Consider the following 18733-nt stretch of genomic DNA (forward strand, 5'->3'; position numbering starts at 1 on the left):
CGCGATGGAGGCCGCAACTGAGTTCGTGGTCGAGAGCCCCGACGTGGTCTACAGCCCCGAGACCATCGAGGCGCAGTACGAGTACCGGACGACAAGCGTCAGCCGCGAGGGCGGCGTCCTCAAGGTAGGCGAGGGGCCGTCCGGCGGGCCACGGGGCTGGTGGAGTCAGGGAGCGGGGAGGGAGCGGGAACTGCCCAACGTCTGCGACCCCCGGCCCAGTAGTAGCGAGCGAGGAGGGGCCTGCGGCCTCCGGCTCACCCTGCTGCCCGCCCCCAGGTGCACCCCACGTCCACGCGCTTCACTTTCCGGACCGCCCGGCAGGTGCCCCGGCTCGGGGTCATGCTCGTCGGCTGGGGCGGCAACAACGGCTCCACGCTGACCGCTGCCGTGCTGGCCAACCGACTGCGCTTGTCCTGGCCCACGCGCACCGGCCGCAAGGTGGGGGGGGTCGGGTGGGGCTCGGTCGGAGAGAGGGCTTCGCTGGAATCCCTGCGGCGGGGGAGGGGCTCCAACGGAGGAGTGGGCCCATAGGGGGCGGGATTTCTGGCTGCGGGCGGACTCCGGGCGGGGCTTCCACGGGGGGCGGGGATTCCTCAGGGGTCTTTCGGGGGCGGAGCCTAAGGTGTGGGAGGGCTTCAGGGTGGGACCTCCCGAGCGGAGCGGCTTCCGCCTAGGCTTGGAGCTCCGAGGGGAGGTGCCCAAAAGCAGGGCGGAGCTTTTGGGTGCCGGGCGGGGCCCTGGCCGGCTCGAGGCCCTCCCCACGCCACGCCCACCTTTCACTCCGCTCCCACTGCCGCCCCCCAGGAGGCCAACTACTACGGCTCGCTGACGCAGGCCGGCACTGTTAGCCTGGGCCTGGACGCCGAGGGCAAGGAAGTGTTCGTGCCCTTCAGTTCGCTGCTGCCCATGGTGGCGCCCGACGACCTCGTGTTCGACGGTGGGCGGAGCCCTGGGCCGGGGGTGGGGCGGGAGGCGGGGCCGAGGCTTGGGGCCGGGCCGAGCTTGAGGGTACCCCCCAGGCTGGGACATATCTTCGCTGAACCTGGCGGAGGCGATGCGGCGCGCACAGGTATTGGATTGGGGACTGCAGGAGCAACTCTGGCCGCACATGGAGGCCATGCGCCCGCGGCCCTCTGTCTACATCCCGGAGTTCATCGCAGCTAACCAGAGCGCGCGCGCCGACAACGTCATCCCGGGCACGCGCGCGCAGCAGGTGCAGCCCCGCCCCGTGCCACTTGCTCTTCCCAGCCATTTGTCCTCCCCACCCCCCGCACCTGCTCTCCCTCTCTTGTCCCCATGCTCCCATCCCGAGGGTCCAGCGCACTTGGGAAACTGAGCGGCCCAGGCCTCCACAGGTCGGATGAGCCCGTAAACTTCCCCTTACCTTCCTCATCCCCAGCTGGAGCAGATCCGTAGGGACATCCGCGACTTCCGGTCCAGCGCCGGCCTGGACAAAGTCATCGTGCTGTGGACAGCGAACACGGAGCGCTTCTGCGAAGTGATTCCAGGCCTCAATGACACTGCTGAGAACCTGCTGCGCACCATCCAGGTGGGTGCGCCCAGGGGCGGAGTGGGATCAGGGCCAGCCCCCAAGGACTCCTCTGTGCTGACTGGCCCCCTCTGCCTGCAGCTGGGCCTGGAAGTGTCGCCCTCCACACTCTTTGCCGTGGCCAGCATCTTGGAGGGCTGTGCCTTCCTCAATGGGTCCCCACAGAACACGCTGGTACCTGGTGCCCTCGAGCTCGCATGGCAGCGCCGCGTTTTTGTGGGTGGAGACGACTTCAAGTCGGGCCAGACCAAGGTCAAGTCTGTGCTCGTGGACTTCCTTATCGGCTCTGGCCTCAAGGTGTGTGGGCCTGGGGGACTGCTCAGCTCAGGAAGGGGAGGCCTGGACCCCCGAGGGCTGGGCTTGTGTGCTGCGAGGCCTGCAGCTACCGCGGATCCCCTTGTCCCCCTAGACCATGTCCATCGTGAGCTACAACCACCTGGGCAACAACGACGGGCAGAACTTGTCAGCGCCACCACAGTTCCGCTCCAAGGAGGTGTCCAAGAGCAGCGTGGTGGACGACATGGTGCACAGCAACCCGGTGCTCTACTCGCCGGGCGAGCAGCCCGACCACTGCGTGCGTGGGGCGCGGGAGTGGGGGCAGGGGCCGGGGCGAGGGAGCGCCCAACCGAGGGACCCGTGTGACCTCGTGCCGCCCCCCAGGTGGTCATCAAGTACGTGCCATACGTGGGCGACAGCAAGCGTGCCCTGGATGAGTACACATCGGAGCTGATGCTGGGTGGTACCAACACGTTGGTGCTGCACAACACGTGCGAGGTGTGGGGCGCGAGGGGGCAGGAGCAGCGGGGCGGCCGCCAGCCCGGCCCACCTCCTGACCCGCTGGCCCCCTAGGATTCGCTCCTGGCCGCACCCATCATGCTGGACCTGGCCCTGCTGACTGAACTGTGTCAGCGAGTGAGCTTCTGCACTGACATCGACCCGGACCCGCAGAGCTTCCATCCGGTGCTGTCGCTGCTCGGCTTCCTCTTCAAGGCGCCACTGGCACCGCCCGGCAGCCCCGTGGTCAATGCGCTCTTCCGCCAGCGCAGCTGCATCGAGAACATCCTCAGGTGTGCCCCGGCCTCGGGGGTCCCCATCCACGCCCGGATGTCCGCTGGCAGGGCTGTGCACAGGGCCTAGGGGCTGCACGGCACTCTCCGGGTCTGGCCCTGCTGAGCCCTGATCATCCCCCAGGGCCTGCGTGGGGCTGCCGCCGCAGAACCACATGCTTCTGGAGCACAAGATGGAACGCCCTGCCCTCCAGAGAGTTGGGCCCTTGGCCACCGCCTCCCCGGGGCTTTGCAAGAAAGGATCTGCGCTGACCGCACCCAATGGCTGTACTGGTGATGCCAATGGGCACTCACAGGCTGAGGCACCCCAGATGCCCACCACCTAAGGCCATGGCCTTACGAGTTATGGCTCCCCCTAACTCCTGCCCCCATTGCTCCCCAGGACCCGACCCTTCTAGGCCCCCTGAAGACAATAAACCCAGTACCAATATGAGCCACATCTGTATTCTTGGCGCCTGCAACCCTAAACCCGCCCAACTCCAGCCCCGTCTCCATTTTTCATCAGTAGACTCCTACCTCCCCTTCCCAACTCTGTTGCCCCAACCCTCCTGAGCTTTCTAGAACCGCACCCCCCCTCCCCCACCTATGGGAGATGGGGGAGGAGCCAGCGGCTCTGCCTAACCACAACCCTTGAAGGCTGGGCTAATAAGTAGGGTGTGTCTGCTGCAAGCCAAAGAAATTTGAGACCAGATACCAAAAACCAAAATCAAGTTACATTTATTGATAGGGCCCACCCCTGCTGTCCAGGGGAAAGGAAGGTCCCCCAAGGAGCGCCCCCCCAGGACAAAACAGAAATGACGGGAAGGGCCCAAACAGGAAAGAACGTCTCTGAGGTCCTTGTGTGTTTGTTTTTATATATATATATATATATAATGAATGAGTCCTTGGTGCGGGGCCTCCCAGCCATCCAAGCCTTGACTGGGAGTCCAGTTGCCCGCGGTGTGACCTCAGACCCTCACCCTGCGGACCACCCGAGCCCCTGGACCTTGGCCCGGGCAGGGGCGCTGGGCAGAAGCCGAGGCCGGCAGTGGGCAAGGGTCTGCGGCCCCATCACACGCTCATGGTCATCCCGGGGGAGTACTGCGGAAAGACGAGGGGGTGGCGCGCGGGGGCCGGCTCAGTTCCGGCCTAGGCTGGGACCCGCCCCCCGGGGGGAATGGGGGACAGGGCGGTGTGGACAGGGGGAGAGGAAAGGATCGGGTGGCGGTGCATAGGGGAGCCATGGGTCCCAGGGCTGGGGGTGGGATGTGGACGGGGTGGTGAGATGGGGCGGGCCGGGGGAAGGGGAGAGGAGGAGGAAGGGAAGGATGCCGCGGCCGCCCCCCCACCTGGCCCGCCGCGGTCACGGTCTTGCTCTGGCCCCCCGGCCGCCCCGCCGGGGTCTGCCCGCCAGGCCCCTCCGGCCCGACGCCGCCGCGGGGGGGGAGTCGACGCAGTCGCTTACGCTTTCGCTCGGGAACGGGTGCAGGAAGGTCCCGGCGGCCGCCATCTCGCCGTCGTCCCGCGGGGTGCCCGGGGTGTTGCTCAGGCCGGCCACGGCGCCGGGGGAGCTCTGGGGGCGGCCGCCGTCAGCGCGAAGGCCGGCCGCGTGGCCCCGCCGGGACCCTGCTTCTCTCACCCGGCCAACCCCGCAGCCCCGCCCCGCCCCCGGAGCGCCGCCCCCTCACCTTCGGCAACCCGTCCAGATCGCCCGAGCCTGTGGACCGACAGACGGCGGACACGCGGCTCAGACGCGCCGGCGCCGCCAAATCCGCTCCCCCACCGCCTCCCCCGATGGCCGCGTCCCCTCCCTCCGCCCAGCCCATTGGGAGGGCCCAGATCGGGGCGGAAGGACTGGCGGCCGGGCCTCCCCACGGTTTAGATGCCGGACCCTCCCCCAGCTCAGCGGGTCACCCAGCAGCCCAGAGAAGCAAAGGCGCCTTCAATACCCGCCCAGCACACAGAGGCGGACGGGCTGAAGGAGGCCGCCAGGGGGCGCACGAGGCTCGCGGAGCAGCGGGGCGGGGACGGGTGAGTGGGTGTCGGTGCCCCCGGACGCCCACTCACCCAGGGATCCGTTTACGTGGTGAGGCTCCATCGCACTCATGGCGGCCATGGGGCCCTCCGGACCAGGACCAAGCGGGAACTGCTGGCAGAGAAACGGCCTGGGCCTCGGGCCACCGGCTCCCCGCCCCCCAACCAACCCCCTCCCAAGCCCTACTTACATTAGCCCTGCCGGCGCCCGGCCCGATGGGGTTCATGATGGTGTACATGTTCTCGCTAGAGTTGGTGGAGTCTGAGACAGCACATGAGGGGGCAGGGTGTCAGAGGGGCTTCCCCCACCAAGCACACCCCTCCCTATGCCGCGTTCAGGCTGTCCTACCTCCAGGGCTAGGCATGATGGGGGTTCCAGGGGGCCCACCTCCTCCTGGGGGTCCCTGCACACAGAGGGAGGCACAGACGGTGAGAAAGGCCCCCATGTGTCACCCCACAAACCTTGCGCTCAGGTCCCAGGTATCCCAGCTTAGGCCCCACTCACCGAGTAGCTGCCGGGGGAGGAGGAGGAGTAGGGGATCTGAGGACAGAAGCAGCTGTGAGCAGTCCACCCGCGCCACCACCCCCCACCTGCTTCCAATCACCCCACACCCGGCCCGGATACTCACCGAGTTGCCACTGGGGCTGGCCCATGGGCCGCGCACGCCGGGGCCCCTAGAAGAGACAGAGGTGGACCTGGGGTCTAAGCCCGGTGGTACCCTGTCCCCTACCACACACTCCCTGACACACCCACTCTGCCCCACGTGCCCTCAGAGCAACAGGTGTTGGCTGGGAAGTAACCAAGCACAGATTCCAGGCCACCTTCAAATCCCAAGCAAGCCATGGCTCACTGGTCTTTGAGCCTGAACTTCCCCACCCAGCAGTGACGTCAACAGTACCAGGGACTGCCCAGTGGGTCTGCCACAGTACACCCAGCCCGTGAAGTGGGGTGCTGCCCGCCTGGGCTCACTCCTAGGGGTCCCTGAGGGCCTTACATGTTCATGGTGGGCAAGCCAGGGCCAGCAAGAGAGTTGGGTGGGGGCCGCATGCCACCTCCTCCGTAGCTCTGCGAAGGCAAAGGGGCCGTGAGTGCAGGTTTAGTGGGGGGCAGCCCCTGATGCTCCCAGTCACCTGGGCCAGCCCTTACCTGGGGCCCAATGCTGGTCATGCCCCGGGGAGGTGTCACCCTCTGCATGGGGCCCATGCTCGAATGCCCTGGGGGCAGAAGGAAGAGTAGGCTCAGATCTGGGCCATTTCCCAGCATGGACACGCGCTGTGTTGGCTCGGGGGTGGTCCTGGTTCTGGGGTCCTGATTGGCTGGTGGGGGGACAGCAGCTGGAGCTTCCCTACTCACCCTGAGCTCGCGGGGAGGGCTCCATGGTGCCAGGGAGGAGGGGCTGGGAGCTGGGGAGGCCCACGGGAGGCTGCGGATGGGGAGTGGCAGCACTGAGTGGAGGTGCCCCCACCCCGGCCCAGCTCCTGCCCCTCCCCCACATCCCTCTCTCACCTGACTCGGCATCCGCAGGGTGGGCCGGGGGCCCCCTGGGAACCGCGGTGACATGAAGGGCTGGAAGAGGTGGGCCGGGGATCAGCACCTCCCCCAACCTGCCCAGCCCTCAAAACTACCCGGTTCCTGCTGTCCTCCAGCACCAGCCGGCATACCTCAGCCCAGTGCCTAGGTGTGTGGAGCTCAGTGGTATGCACCCAGGGGCCCTGGGGAGGGGTGTGCGTGCACGAAGGGGCGGGGCGTTACAGGTCCTTACCTGAACATGAGGCCCCATCATGGGGGCATTGGGGTTGTGGGCGGAAGGCTGGGAGCCGGGGCGGGGGGGGGTGCTAGGAGGACAGACCCAGGTGGGTTGGGAGGAGCGAGGTCACCCGAAGTTTCACGGTTTCCTGTGGCTCTGCTGAGCCTGGCAGGGCAGGGGCGGGGACGCCGTGGAGGCAGGAGAAGGGGCCAGCTAGCCCCTCTATGGGACCCTAAAGGTAGGGTTATGGGCAGGACCCCTGGCTCAGAGAGCCAAGCTTTGCGGCCCCAAGCACCCTGACACACGAGCAGTCCTAGCGCAGAGCACCCGCCCTCCTTGGCACTGGGGCCCAGGCAGCTCCGCCCCTCTCTGGCCCTACCACGGACGCACAGTACATACCCACCCTGTCACTGCCCACCCAGGGAGACAGGGGGTCCTAGCCCTGGCTGTACCTGGAAGAAGCTGGGTGCCATGGGGCCTGATGCCATTGCATCACTGGGGGCCATGCTCCCCATCACCGGGCTGGGGGCCGCTGCAGCACTCTGCAGGAGCAGGAGAGATGGCAAGACCCAAGTCAGGTCCCTTTCTGAACCAGGTTCTTCTCTTCTCCCCAGCCAGCCAGCCCCGCAGAACAAGGAACCCAAGCCATTTAACTACTGAAGCATGGAAGGACTGGGGAGGGGGGCTAACACTGAGGAAAGAGTCCTTGTTCCCCCCAAGCTTAGCAGCCCCATATGCTCAGTGGCCCTACGCAAGGGCTCTGCCTCTGTGCTGCGGGCCCTGACCTGCTGAGACCCCAGACTAGGGAGGAGGCCAGGACTCCAGCCCCCCGTGAGTCTCCACCCTGAGGATCTAGGGGTCTGAAAATGCCGTCTGCCGAGAACTCCAGTGTGTGCTTCGTCCTTCTAGCACAGGCTTGTTCTTTTGGTCTGAATCCAACTTCAGATGGGTGGGGAAACAGTGCCCCACTCCCAGCCCATCTCAACCAGCCCTGAATCCTTCTGGCTGGCAAGGCAGCTTAGCTGGGCCCCCAAGACCCCTCAAATCAACAACAACAAAAATCAATAGGCAGCTTGGAGATGAACCTCCCTCCCAGAGGGTTCCTTCTTAGAGCCACTGTACAGACCACTCCCCTCCTCCTCCAGGAAGGAGGGAGGAGGAGGAGGGGCACTCCACAGTGCCTCTCCAGGCCCCCAGTCTCTCTTCAGATGGAGGAGGGAACAAGACTGAGAGCCTGAGAAGGGAGATCTCGTGTCTGCCAAGGGTGGGGATGCTGGTGGCAGGCCCAGAGTTGGCAGGGGGACAGGCTGACAGGCCACTTCCTCTGGCTGGTTCCAAGTCCCAGGCTTGCTTGCCTTTGGGGCCCACAGAGCAGGGGGAGGGGGTAGAAAGAAGCCTAGTCTTCAGGGCAGAGGACACACATCAAAGGACAGGGAAGGGGGAGGACACTGCAGGCACCGAGAACGCTCCTCCTGAGGCCCCTTGACGCGTGCCTCTCCCTGGCCGGAGGGGAACAGCTCTGGGCCCTGCGTCTGTCCACCTTCCCCAGCCCACAGGGAGGGCAGCCCCCCCTTCTGGGCTGTGGCAGGCGGCGCCAGAGCATTTCCTGGTCGGGGAAGGTGGCTGGCGGTGTGGGTGGCTGGCTTTCCAGACCTTGAGGTGTGCGGGTGGGGGAAACGATGGGGCTCCCCAAGTCTAGACCTTGAAGGGTTAATCTGGGGGGGACGGGTGGGGTCCACCCTTCCCGGTGGGGGACCTGAGCTGGACCCCCCACGTCAATCATCCACCCGAAGGCACCAGCCGGGCCCGCGTTGCCATGACGACAGGCTGGGCGCGCTCTCGTTTCCTGGAGACGCTGAGGTCGGCCCCCAGCCCAGAGGCGCTGACTGAGCCCCTTCAGAAGCTGGGGGGTGGAAGGGAGGAGGGAGCCCCGACTGCGAGGGGGAGGCGGCAGGACGCCCCTCACCCCACCGCCAGTAAGTGCGGAGGTGGGGCAGAACACGCAGCCGGCTCCAGTCTGCTGACACAGGGACCCTGTCACCCGGGACCGGGCCGCGGCCGGGGCGCCGCCCCCTCCCTCGACGCGCCCCGCTGCCATGGTAATCAGCGTGCTCCCGGAAGCGCGCTCACTCCAGGGAGACCGCGCGCTCTTCCCGCCCCCGGAGACGTGGGCGGAGAGGGAGGGGCGGGCTGCTCAGCCCGGAGGAGGAACAGAGCCCCAGGGACCCCACAGAGGCACAGGGAGAAGTGGGGTGCGCTGGGGCGAGGGAGTCGGACCCACGCCGAGTCACACGCGCACACAGCTCCGGACACGTCTGTTACCCCGTTCTGGCCGGACCACAACATGACCGGTGGAACCTGACCGGGTGGTGGGGGGGGACAGCAGTAACCGCCCCTCCAGTAAAGGCGCATACAGCGTGCCCAGGGCGTCTTTGGGGACACGGTGAACCCTGGCCTTTTCGGACTGCACCCTGGCCCTTCTGCACTGCGGGGGCCCTCTGTCGGGAGGCGGTGCCTGGTGGGGGACTCCGGCTAACTGCAGAGAGGGAGGGTGGAGGGAGGGCCCTGGGAGGCACCCCGCCCCAGGGGCACAGCGGAGCGGAGGGCCCAGGACGTTAACGCGCCGGCTGCAGGGGGGAGGGCAGGGGGGAGGGGGAGGGCAGGGGGAGGGGGAGGGCAGGGGGGAGGGGGAGGGCAGGGGGGGAGGGGGAGGGCAGGGGGGGATGTCTCCGCGGCGCTGGGTGAGCAAGCCCCACAGACCAGGACGAAGAGGGTAAAGGCAGGGGGCGGCCAACGCCCCCCACGTGACCACACGGTGCTGCCGGCCCCCTCCTGTTACCCAGCCTCTGCTCTGGACGACACTGAACTCAACTTGCACCGAAACCGAGGCCGGAGAGGTGAAGAGAGCAGCCCCAGTCGCCGAATAAGGCTGGGAGGTCTGCCAAGCTAGGCCTCTCCAGCGCCAGGGTCTACCCCTGCCTGGGCCCCCACCGCAGAAGGCTCGAGGGGAGGGGGCCAGCTGTGGGGGACGGCCAGCCCCACCCTGCACACAAAGAGGCAGGCAGCCAGGGAGGCAGGAACTGGGCTTCTGTCTCTCGGGCTCCACATGGAGTTCACAGGAGGGGAAGCAAAGGCGGGGCTGGCCTCCGGAGGGTCTCGGGCTTATGGGGACCCGCAGGAGGTGGCAGTGGCGGAGCACAACCTCAGGTCAGACCTCACAGCCCGGCCCACTTGCCCACTGGAGCCCCTCAGAGCACAGGCCCCTGCCCACGCCCACGAGCCCTGGTCCCAGCCCCTGGGGCGGGGACTCACGTAGTCCTGGAAAGCCTTGGCTTCGCTCGAGTGCTCACACGCCTCTCTGCGGTCGGGCGCTGCACAGTACAAGTCCCAGAACACGCTGTGGGCGGCAGGGGGGGAGATGGTTTCCCCACGCGCCCCCACCCAGCCCCCCTCCAAGGCCCGCCCGCACCGCCTCACACGCACCACCACCAGGAATGCAGGAAGCCCGGGGGCTCCCCCAGCGTAATGTTCTTCTCCCATCGGATCTGCAGGGGAGAGGAAAGAAGGCAAGGCACTCACTGCCCAGCTCTGCCTGACACCCTCCCCTCCCAAGAGGCAGCACTGGGCCAGGAAACCAGTGGGTCAGGGCCGGGGAGCCAGGAGGGGGCAGCTTGGTGAGAAGCCCAGCGGGGAAGCGGGAGGCAGACCCTCAGATGGATGGGCAGATGCCAGGAGGCCCATCTGCAGGCCCAGCCCCAGCCCAGCCCCTGCCCAGCCCTCACCTTCCAGGGCGTGACGTGACCCTACTGCCAGAGACCTGATAAAAATGGGGTAGGGAGGCCCCCAGGGTTCGGGGGCTGAGGAAGGGTCTGTCTGTGGGGGGTCCCTGCCTGGCTTGGCCAGCTTACCTCAGACAGGAAGGTCTGGGCTGACTTCTGGGCACCGACGTGTAGCAGGTACTCGTACACGTACAACGCCAGCCTGCAGGTGGTCAGGCAGGGGCCAGGTCAGAGGCCTGGGCCACACTCAGGGCCCCGCCCCAAGGGTCCCGGGGAGGGGCTCTCAGGCCAAGCACCTGCGCCTCCCGCCAGCCTCACTCCCTCCCCTTCACTGGTCCCCGCTGTCCCAGCTCCCCAACTCCTCAGAAGAGATAGACGGCCTCCATGCCAGTTGCTCATCCTGACCACCTCCCACATCAACACCCAGCCTGCAGGCCCCTCGTCTAGGCAGCTCTCCTAGGAGTCCCCAGACCCACTTCTAGGTCAAATTCTGATCTGTTCAACAACCCCTGATGGACCAAGTCCTGGGCCCATCCCACCAATCCTGAGACCCCCGAGCAGCCTTGACCCCAGAGAGGCCCTCTGCTTGGAGAAGGGGCTCGTGGGCTCCATTCCAGACTGTGCTCTGGGTAGGGCCTCCCAGCAGGCACCCTGGGCCACGGGGCCAGGGCCCAGCACCTAGCGCATGCCCAGCCTCAGCTGCCGAGGAAAGAGAGGGGCTCTCTGACCTGAGGTCTTCCTCCTCCAGGTCTCCCTGGACGCCCCCGTCCTCCTCTAGGGTCAGTCTGCACGCGCCAGTAGTGGCTATGACACACTCGTGCCAGCCCCCAGGAGACTCTGGGGCACGGGAGGTAGGGCCAACAGTGCCACTCAGCTGTCGCAACACCGCCTTGCCCAGATGCCCATGGCGCCCAGCCGCCGTGCACACAGCAGCTCGGTTACTGCCCAGGCCAGCAGCACTGCTCATGGGCCACACAAGGGAGCCAGGCCATCCATGCTGCCTCCCAGGCCTTTTCACCCCCGGCCTCCGCCACCCCTGGGCCTATCTTCCACACCAGCCAGCAGAGGGGCAACTCCCAACCCGCTGGAGTCACCTAGCCACCCTCTACCGTCCCAGCCCCTTGGGGCGCCCCCAGGGTCCTCCCACTGCCCAGCCAGGCCCCAGATGGGCTGAGGGGAGTGTGGGTCCGAGACTGGAGGCTCCCCAAGGGCCGGCCTGAGGTTGCTCTGGTGAAAGCTGGAGGCCCGTCCAGATGCCTGCCTTCCCAGCTGGCCGCCCTCCCCTGGCTGACGGCCCCATCTTAAAATAACCTTGCTTTGACTCACGCTCCCGTCTTCTCTCGCTCTTCCCAGCCAGGCTGCTCAAGCCTCCCATCCCAGCCCCTTCAGCAGGCCGCCCAGGCCCTGGCCGACAGCGAGGTCCTTCTGTCCCGGCCCCCGCCCCATGGCTCCCGCCCTTGTTCTGGGCCTTCTTCCTTTCTTCATCCGTCCATCCCTTCATTCATTCGACACACGTTCACGCAGCGCCTCCCTGAGTAGTGACCACCACAGACTCCTGTCCTCCCAGAGGCTACAGCTTGCGGGGCGAGACGAGGAGCAACAATACAGAGGAGAAGGTAAGCGGCCTGGTGGGCTGGAAGGCGGTACATGCTACAGGAGGGGGGCTGTCCCAGGGCAAGGTACGACCACAGCTCGCGTTGTGCCCCGAATGTGGCAGCCACTGGAAGGACCGAAGCGGGGCTCTGAGAGGTAGGATTTGTGGGGCTTACGTAGCTCTGAGTGTGGGTTTCCCCCAAGACTAGCCAAGGTCCCCGCCTTGTCATCACAATCCTCCCAGCAGCTCCTCAAGGCCCAGGCGACCCCAGGTTCCAACATTGCACCCAGCAGTCTCCAGCATCCTCCCTTCTCCGGCCCAGTGATCTTCCTCACCCTTCAGCTGTGGGGCTCATCTGTCCGCCTCACTCCCAGAGCCCCCCCCCTTGCTAGAGGTCTCCTGAGCCTTCACCAGTGGTCTGCATCTGCCTGGTTGCATCCGCCCGGCCCAAGCCCATCAGTACAAGAATGAACACAAAAGGCCGATGGGGCCAGAGCAGAGCTGACCAGCTCCAGCCAGCTCACTTCCTCACCTTGCAGGCAAAGACAGAGGCTGTGAGAGGCCCAGCCGACCGCGTCACCTTGGGGGGCAGTGCAGGCAGCAGGAAAGGCCGGGGGATGAGACACCCAGAGACAGGGAGCAATACAGGGCGGGGAGGGGGCCGGGCAGGCTGCCCCAGCAGGGACACGGGGCTGCAGTCTGCTACCCCCCCACCCCCACCAAGGGCAGAGGCTCTCCCAGGGCTCTGGAGTCCTCTGAAGAACATGGTGGCTCCCACCAAGGGGTCTACGCCGCCAGTCCACCATGTCCTTCTCCATCGCCTCTCACCCTCCACCCTCAGGGTGGCATGTGACCTAGGACAGAGGTCCCGGAACCCACCCCGGCCTGCTCTCCTCCTCTCTCCCTGGGCAGCCTCCCCTCCTGCTTGGATGACTGACTGCTGCAGCTGCCCACAGGCTTGCTCAGAACTCAGTGTCCACTGCCCACTTGCTATCTTAAAGGCCCAGCCCTACCCCAGCTTCTTCTTCCCTTCCCCTCCTGTTCCCCATCCTGGGTGGTCTGAACACACAAGTGTGCGGTGCAAGTGTGAAGACCCACCCAGCTATCCCCCAGAGATCACTACATTTTACTGAATTTAGGGGAAAGAACTTAAGGAAAAAGCCCTCTCTCCTCATGCTGAGCCTTCTCCCTGCCTTCCTCCGCACACTCCGGGTCCAGGCTGCCACCATCACTTACCTGGACTTCAGCAAAGGCTGCCTCCTTCCTTCCCCACCAGCACTCCGCACACAGACCCTCCCTCCTCCCCCTCCCACATACACACACTGACCACACACTACTCTCCACCCCAGGGCCTTTGCACAGGCTGTTTCCCTGCCTGGGGCACTTCAGCCAGAGACCCCCATGGCTCCAATGTCACCTGTAAGAGATGTCTTTATCACTTCTAACCTCAGCCCTGCTCCAGTCTCCCCTCGCCCCCCATCATTTTATTTATCTCTGTTTGACACCAGGCTCTCCACTTACTGCCTACAGCTCCCACTGAATGTCGCTTTGGGCGGGCGAGGACTTCATCTCACTCTTGAACATATCTAGCCCTGGGCCCTCAGCCATCCAAAGGAATGGACCCTGAACCCCCTGGGGATGTAAGCACCTACTGTTGTGATGGTAAGGATTTGGAGTTTTATCCCAAGAGCATAGAGAAGCCAGAGAAGGTTTTCAGTTTTGCTGAAACCAAAAACCTTACATGCTAGTACTTTTCATTTTCACCTGGATCAAGGCTCAGAGAATTGGGAGCAGTTTTGTTTGCCTGAAGCCTGGCAGGTGGTTTGGGGACCTCCAGAGCCCTCCCCTCTGGGGCGCTTCTGGCTTTGGGGGGCGGTCCCTGTCCAGGCCCTGAGAGGAGTTGTGGGAAAGGGCTGGGGCTCTGGGTCCAAATCCTGGTCCCGCCCCAGCCCTGGTCAGCAAATGACCTACAGAACCAAGAGCCCATCCATCAAGGGATCCCCGCTGCAAGACAGAAGCACCAGTGACCTGGAGCATGCGAGATGCCTGGACTGGGAGTGCTTACGGGGAGAAGTGCCCATGGGCCTCCCTGCAGCTGAGCACAGAGCAGGGGGAGAAACTTGGCAATGCCACCTTCATTATCAAGAACTGCTGTAATTGGCCGAGAATTGAGGTAACAGGTGCCGCCTGCTCAGCTCCCCCTCCCCCAGAGCCCCTGGGGGCGTGTGCCACTGGGGGCTGGGAGCAGCCCTCTCCTTCAAGGCCTTCTGTCACCCCTCCACCCTCGCCTAATCCGTCACCAGCTCCACCTACGCCCTTCAGGGACTCTCACCCACACGTTTCCTCCCTCCCCCCCACCACCCACAGGGCCAGGCCTTCAGCTCTCCAGAGCCCCTCTCCTCACCAGCCTTCATGTTACGGCCTTCCTCCCACCCAGCAGCCAAAGGAACGACCCCCACTCATAAACTCCACCCCAGCATCTGCCCCCAGACCCTGCCTTCCCAGAAGTCTCCCCTGTGCGGCTGGCTCCGCTCAGCCTTTCTCAAGAACCTCTTACCCACGAGCTCCCCTCCAACAAGGGTGCCCAGGGCCACACCTGAACACTCAGCATTCCCTTACCCCCTGGGAAGATGGACAAACTACCTGAGGTGATGTGCTTATATCAAAACCGATTCTGGCGGAAAAACCCACGAGACGCCCAGGGACACTGACAGGACTCTTGCTCATGGAACTATTCTAAACCCGCCTGGCAGCACTCAAAGTGTCCCACAGCTAACGTTTAGACGTTGCCCCCAAGTTAGGACAGCAGAGCCTCTGGAGCTGGAAGGGGGAGAGGATGCCAAGCGGACGTGGGGACCTTCAGCTGTCCCTGTGAGCTTCATCTCCTTGTTTAGAAAGACTGAGACCAATGGGCAAACGCAAGCGCTCGTTCTGGGTGGGAAGCGCTCCAGGGACCTACCTCTAGGTTGCTGTTCATTTACAAAAGAGGCTGTGTCTCCCCGCAGGCAGCCCACTCAGATCCCACCTCCCTCTGGCCCACCCTGCCCTCCCCTCCCCTGTACCCTCTGGCCCACCCTGCCCTCCCCTCCCCTGTACCCTCTGGCCCACCCTGCCCTCCCCTCCCCTGTACCCTCTGGCCCACCCTGCCCTCCCCTCCCCTGTACCCTCTGGACCCTGCAGTCGCCACTGTGTGCCTAGAGCCCGAAGTGCACAACGAGCATCCACTCTCTACCCAGCCTCGGGGTCATTTTGGAGAAGAGATTCTTCTGGCCAGAAGATGCTAGACAGATGACTGTCTTTCTGGCCCCCTCTTATCTAGCTGCGCGGTTGTGAGGTTGGGCTCCATTTCCAAGCACCCTTAAGCAGGAGACTTTAAAACTGACACCTGTCTTCTGCCCAGGTTGGAAGCAGGTGTCTGACCACCCCACTCCTGGAGATCCTGGCACATCTCGAGCCATCCTTGTACCCTGGCTGGGGTCTGGGGGCTACCACTCTCCCGGTGGGAATGGTCTGCTTGTTCAGACATGTGCTGGGCTGGGTCTTGGGGTGTAGTGAAAGGCAGGTGCTGGCCCAGAAGAAGCCCACATCCTAGCTAAGAGGTAGGTGAGTTACCCAGGGATCTGATGCTGTGCGATTAAGAAAGTGAAGTGGAAAAGTGGGTGGTAGTGAGGTGTGGGAGGGATCAGCTATGTGGAAGGTCTAGAGGAAAAGCCATTTACTAAGGACACAGCAAGCGCAAAGGCCCTGGGGTGAGGCTGGGCCAAAGAGCTGGGGCTGGTACCCAGGGTGGGGGCGTGCCATGTGGGCTGGAGAGGTTTGTGTTTTAAAGTGCGCTCCAGCTCCTTTGTGGAGTGGGGCTTCTGGGGGTCTGCTGGTGGGTGGAGGGCCAGGAAACCTGGGGGAGGCAGGCAGTTATCTGGAACAGAGCTGATGGTGGCAGCTTAGGGGACGGCCGTGGAGATAAGAGAAGGGAAGAAACAAGTTTGTACCATATGTAAAATAGACAGCCAATGGAAATTTGCTGTGTGACTCAGGGAACTCAAACTGGGCTCTGTAACAACTGAGAGGGGTGGGATGCGGTGGGAGGCGGGAAGGAGGTTCAAGAGGAGGGGACATATGTATACCTATGGCGACTTCATGTTGATGTATGACAGAAATCAAACCAATATTATAAAGTAATTCTTCAATTAAAAATAAACCAATTAAAAAAACAGAAACAGGTTTGAGCTGGGAAGGAGGGCTTTGGAGTTGAGTTTCAACCCCACTGGACAACCCAGGGGAGATTCTGCGTCTTTGAATCCAGCCTCAGTTCTTGGCCAGGGATGGAAGAGGGGGTTATCTGAGTTCTCGGTCCCCCTCCCCCCTCATTTTTGGCCAGAGCCATCCTACACTCAGCCATGTCTCGTCAGGAGGGTCCAGCAGAAGTGCTGGCTTGGAGACGAGGTTCTGCTGCTGCAAAAAAGAGTCAGGAAAACAGCAGATGGTGGCGTCTGCTTCACTGATGGGGATGCTGGGCTCTGGACAAGAAGGACCCCATCGAAAACTCAGGTTCAGGGGCACAGGAGAGCTCTTCGAAGCATGGGGCTGACACACTAGAAAGGCAGACCAGGGGCTCTGAGCCCGGTTCCGTCTCCCATCTGAAATGCGGACAGCCAGCCTTGCAGGATTCTCACCAGGGCTGGGGAAGAGGCTGCAGGTAGAGCAACTCACAGGCCACCAGCAACTGAGCCACTTCCGTCTCTGGGCCTTCGTTTCCTCCTCTGCATAATGGGGTGAAGGAGGTTCCACTGCTCAGGTCCTTAACTCTCCAGGCCTGTTCTTTTCTCCCTGATTTCACCTTCCTGCCTCCTCCTGCCGTTCTTCTCCTTCCTTCTTTGGCCCCTGTCCTGAGCCCCCTCTGGCTCCCTGTCTCAGAACGAGGTCTGGGCCAGCCTGTCCTAGCAATGGACTTAGCGTCTGCTGGGTGCACAGATGGTGGGTCCCTGCCCTTGGGGGTTCACAGCACACAGTGGTGACTGCAGGCTCCAAGGAATACAGGGGAGGGAAGGCAGGGTGGGCGAGGGGGAGGTAGGGCCTGGGTAGGCTGCCTGCAGGAAGACACAGCCTCTCCTGTAAACGAAGAACGCTCCAGCTTACAAGGAGGCCCCAAGAGCACCTCCCACCAAGAACTAACTAGTGCTTGCATTTATTTGGTCATTGGTTTCAGATCTTTTTAGATAAGGCTTCCCTGGTGGTTCAGTGATTAAGAACCCACCTTGCAATGCAAGAGACACCAGTCTGATCCCTAGTCTGGGAAGATCCCACATGCTGTGGAGCAACTAAGCGGTGCACCGCAATGACTGAGCCCAAAAGCCCCAACCACTGAGCCTTCAAGCTTTGCTTGTCCTCAGCCAAGAGAGAAACGGTTGCCGAGCTGTAAGAGATGAAAAGAAAACCTGCACACTGCAATGAAGAGTAGCCCCTGCTTTCCACAACTAGAGAAAGCTGGTGTGCAGCAATGAAGACCCACCACAGCCAAAAAATAAAATAAATAAATAAAGCTTTAAATAAGGGGATGAAGGTGACAGGGACAGCTGAAGGTCCCAGTGGGGGCGGGAAAGGGTCCCAATGTCAGCCCAGGCAGAAAACGCAGGATAGGAGAGAGCCCGTGTTTAGGGCTCCTTTTCACTGCCCAGACTTTCAAATCCTCTCTTGCTCTGTTCCTTGAAGAGTCATCATGGGGCCTCTCCCTGAAAACCCAGTCTCCTGACATCTCCAGCAACTGGTTTCCTACACAAGGTGGCTTGACTTTTACGATCCTGCAAATCAGCCCTCGCAAGCCTTCCGTTTTCGCTGGCACGATAACAATATCACAAACCACCATTGGGTGCCCTTGCTGTGATAGTCACAGGTCCTAGCACTTTTCAAATGCTCCCTAAACCTAAGAAACGGAACTGTTATTACGTCTGCATTTCTCAGGATAAAGAGTGGGCTTAGGAGGGTGTACTCCCTCACCCAAAGTCCCACCATAGGTAAGTGGCAGTGCCTGGAGGCAGGCGCAGCAGCTCAGCTACCACCCTACTCCAAGCTCTGAGCGCCCCCAGCCCCTCATCGCAGAGTGTGGGAGTTAGGTACCTGTCCCTCTAACAGCCTGAAAGCATCTGGCACCCAAAGCCCAGCGCCATGCCTAGAACAAGTGGGCGCCCCAAGACTGTGAGCCCTGCGGCTTCCCCAAGGGCCCCACCCAGCTGCCCCACGCCCCGCTGGACAGGTGGTCTTATGGGGGTGGGCCCGCCGCCCCTCAAGCTTTCACCAAGGAGCAGAGTAGGGGGCGGGCAGCAGAGTGGCCAGTCTCGCCTGCCAGGGAAACTTCCCCCGGAGGATGGGGGAAGTGGCACGAATCGCGAGCGCGCACACCGGTGGCAACCTCGCACACCCAAGTCTCGACGTCGGGGAGGTCTCGCGACCCTTTAGTACCCCCCGGATCTCGCGCGCCCCCGCAAATCTCGCTCCCCTCGGGTCTCCCGCGCTCCTTCTACTCGCACGACCTCTCGGATCTCGCGTGTCCCCTCAAATCTCGCGACCCCTTAAACCTCTCATGCCTCTCGGTTCTACCGCGCTCTCACTTAGATCGCGACTCCCCGAGCCCCTCCGGTCTGGCGCGCCCCGCACGGACCCGCACCCACGTGCCCCACGCGATGCCCGCCGGCATCGGGGCCCCGGAAGCGGCGCAGTGGCCGAGCCCCGCCCCCGGCTCCCGCGGTCCCGACCCACCGACTCACTTCTCTCGTGCCTGGCTGTCGGAGGGCACGGCCGAGCCCTTGCCCCCCTTGGCGTACATGCTGCTCCGCGCTGCCGCCGCCGCCGCCGGGGCCCCACACCTGTCAGGCGGCGCCGCGGGCCGCGCTCCCTGTCGCCATAGCTACCCCGCGCCCCGGGCCTCACCGCCCTGAGCCCCGTGCGGGCATCGCGGGCATTGTCCGCGCGGGGGAGCTCCAGACGGC

At 63.8% G+C, this 18733-nt stretch overlaps 2 protein-coding genes across 29 annotated transcripts; one reads left to right on the forward strand and one right to left on the reverse strand.

Annotated features, from left to right (window-relative positions):
- ISYNA1 (inositol-3-phosphate synthase 1) lies at nt 1-3022 on the forward strand. 2 transcript variants are annotated; one of them, XM_068980830.1, is made up of 10 exons: nt 1-124; nt 277-438; nt 805-937; nt 1020-1213; nt 1400-1549; nt 1631-1846; nt 1959-2123; nt 2210-2323; nt 2399-2616; nt 2741-3022. In XM_068980830.1, exons 1-10 carry the CDS (start codon nt 5-7, stop codon nt 2940-2942), a joined length of 1674 nt encoding a protein of 557 aa, XP_068836931.1. In that variant the 5' UTR covers nt 1-4; the 3' UTR covers nt 2943-3022. The 2 variants fall into 2 exon arrangements, with proteins under 2 accessions (XP_068836931.1, XP_068836932.1); XM_068980831.1 differs by lacking the exon at nt 277-438.
- A 385-nt stretch (nt 3023-3407) lies between these two features.
- Nucleotides 3408-18600, reverse strand: SSBP4 (single stranded DNA binding protein 4). 27 transcript variants are annotated; one of them, XM_068980147.1, is made up of 18 exons: nt 18512-18600; nt 10286-10358; nt 9861-9922; nt 9690-9774; nt 6810-6919; nt 6393-6453; nt 6137-6196; nt 5984-6053; nt 5777-5844; nt 5625-5695; nt 5259-5304; nt 5135-5170; nt 4979-5033; nt 4821-4891; nt 4663-4741; nt 4284-4312; nt 4061-4168; nt 3408-3696 (listed from the first exon to the last, which is right to left on the reverse strand). In XM_068980147.1, exons 1-18 carry the CDS (start codon nt 18568-18570, stop codon nt 3667-3669), a joined length of 1173 nt encoding a protein of 390 aa, XP_068836248.1. In that variant the 5' UTR covers nt 18571-18600; the 3' UTR covers nt 3408-3666. The 27 variants fall into 27 exon arrangements, with proteins under 27 accessions (XP_068836248.1, XP_068836253.1, XP_068836250.1 ...); XM_068980152.1 differs by lacking the exon at nt 6393-6453 and having other exon boundaries at nt 6830-6919; XM_068980149.1 differs by lacking the exon at nt 6393-6453 and having other exon boundaries at nt 4663-4744; nt 6830-6919.
- Between the last annotated feature and the right edge of the window lie 133 nt (nt 18601-18733).

This window comes from Capricornis sumatraensis, chromosome 9 (genome assembly GCF_032405125.1).
Source record: "Capricornis sumatraensis isolate serow.1 chromosome 9, serow.2, whole genome shotgun sequence".
NCBI lineage: Eukaryota > Metazoa > Chordata > Mammalia > Artiodactyla > Bovidae > Capricornis > Capricornis sumatraensis.

Excerpts from the sequence above, each read along its gene's own strand:
- ISYNA1 (XM_068980830.1), top strand. The coding sequence starts at position 5 with ATGGAGGCCGCAACTGAGTTCGTGGTCGAGAGCCCCGACGTGGTCTAC. Across the intron at positions 1,847-1,958 it reads TTATCGGCTCTGGCCTCAAG|ACCATGTCCATCGTGAGCTA; the intron begins GTGTGTGGGCCT and ends TTGTCCCCCTAG. Across the intron at positions 2,124-2,209 it reads GCGAGCAGCCCGACCACTGC|GTGGTCATCAAGTACGTGCC; the intron begins GTGCGTGGGGCG and ends GCCGCCCCCCAG.
- SSBP4 (XM_068980145.1), bottom strand. The coding sequence starts at position 18,570 with ATGTACGCCAAGGGGGGCAAGGGCTCGGCCGTGCCCTCCGACAGCCAG. Across the intron at positions 5,845-5,983 it reads GCCCTCCCCGCGAGCTCAGG|GGCATTCGAGCATGGGCCCC; the intron begins GTGAGTAGGGAA and ends TTCTGCCCCCAG. Across the intron at positions 5,305-5,624 it reads GGCTTGCCCACCATGAACAT|GGGCCCCGGCGTGCGCGGCC; the intron begins GTAAGGCCCTCA and ends TGTCTCTTCTAG.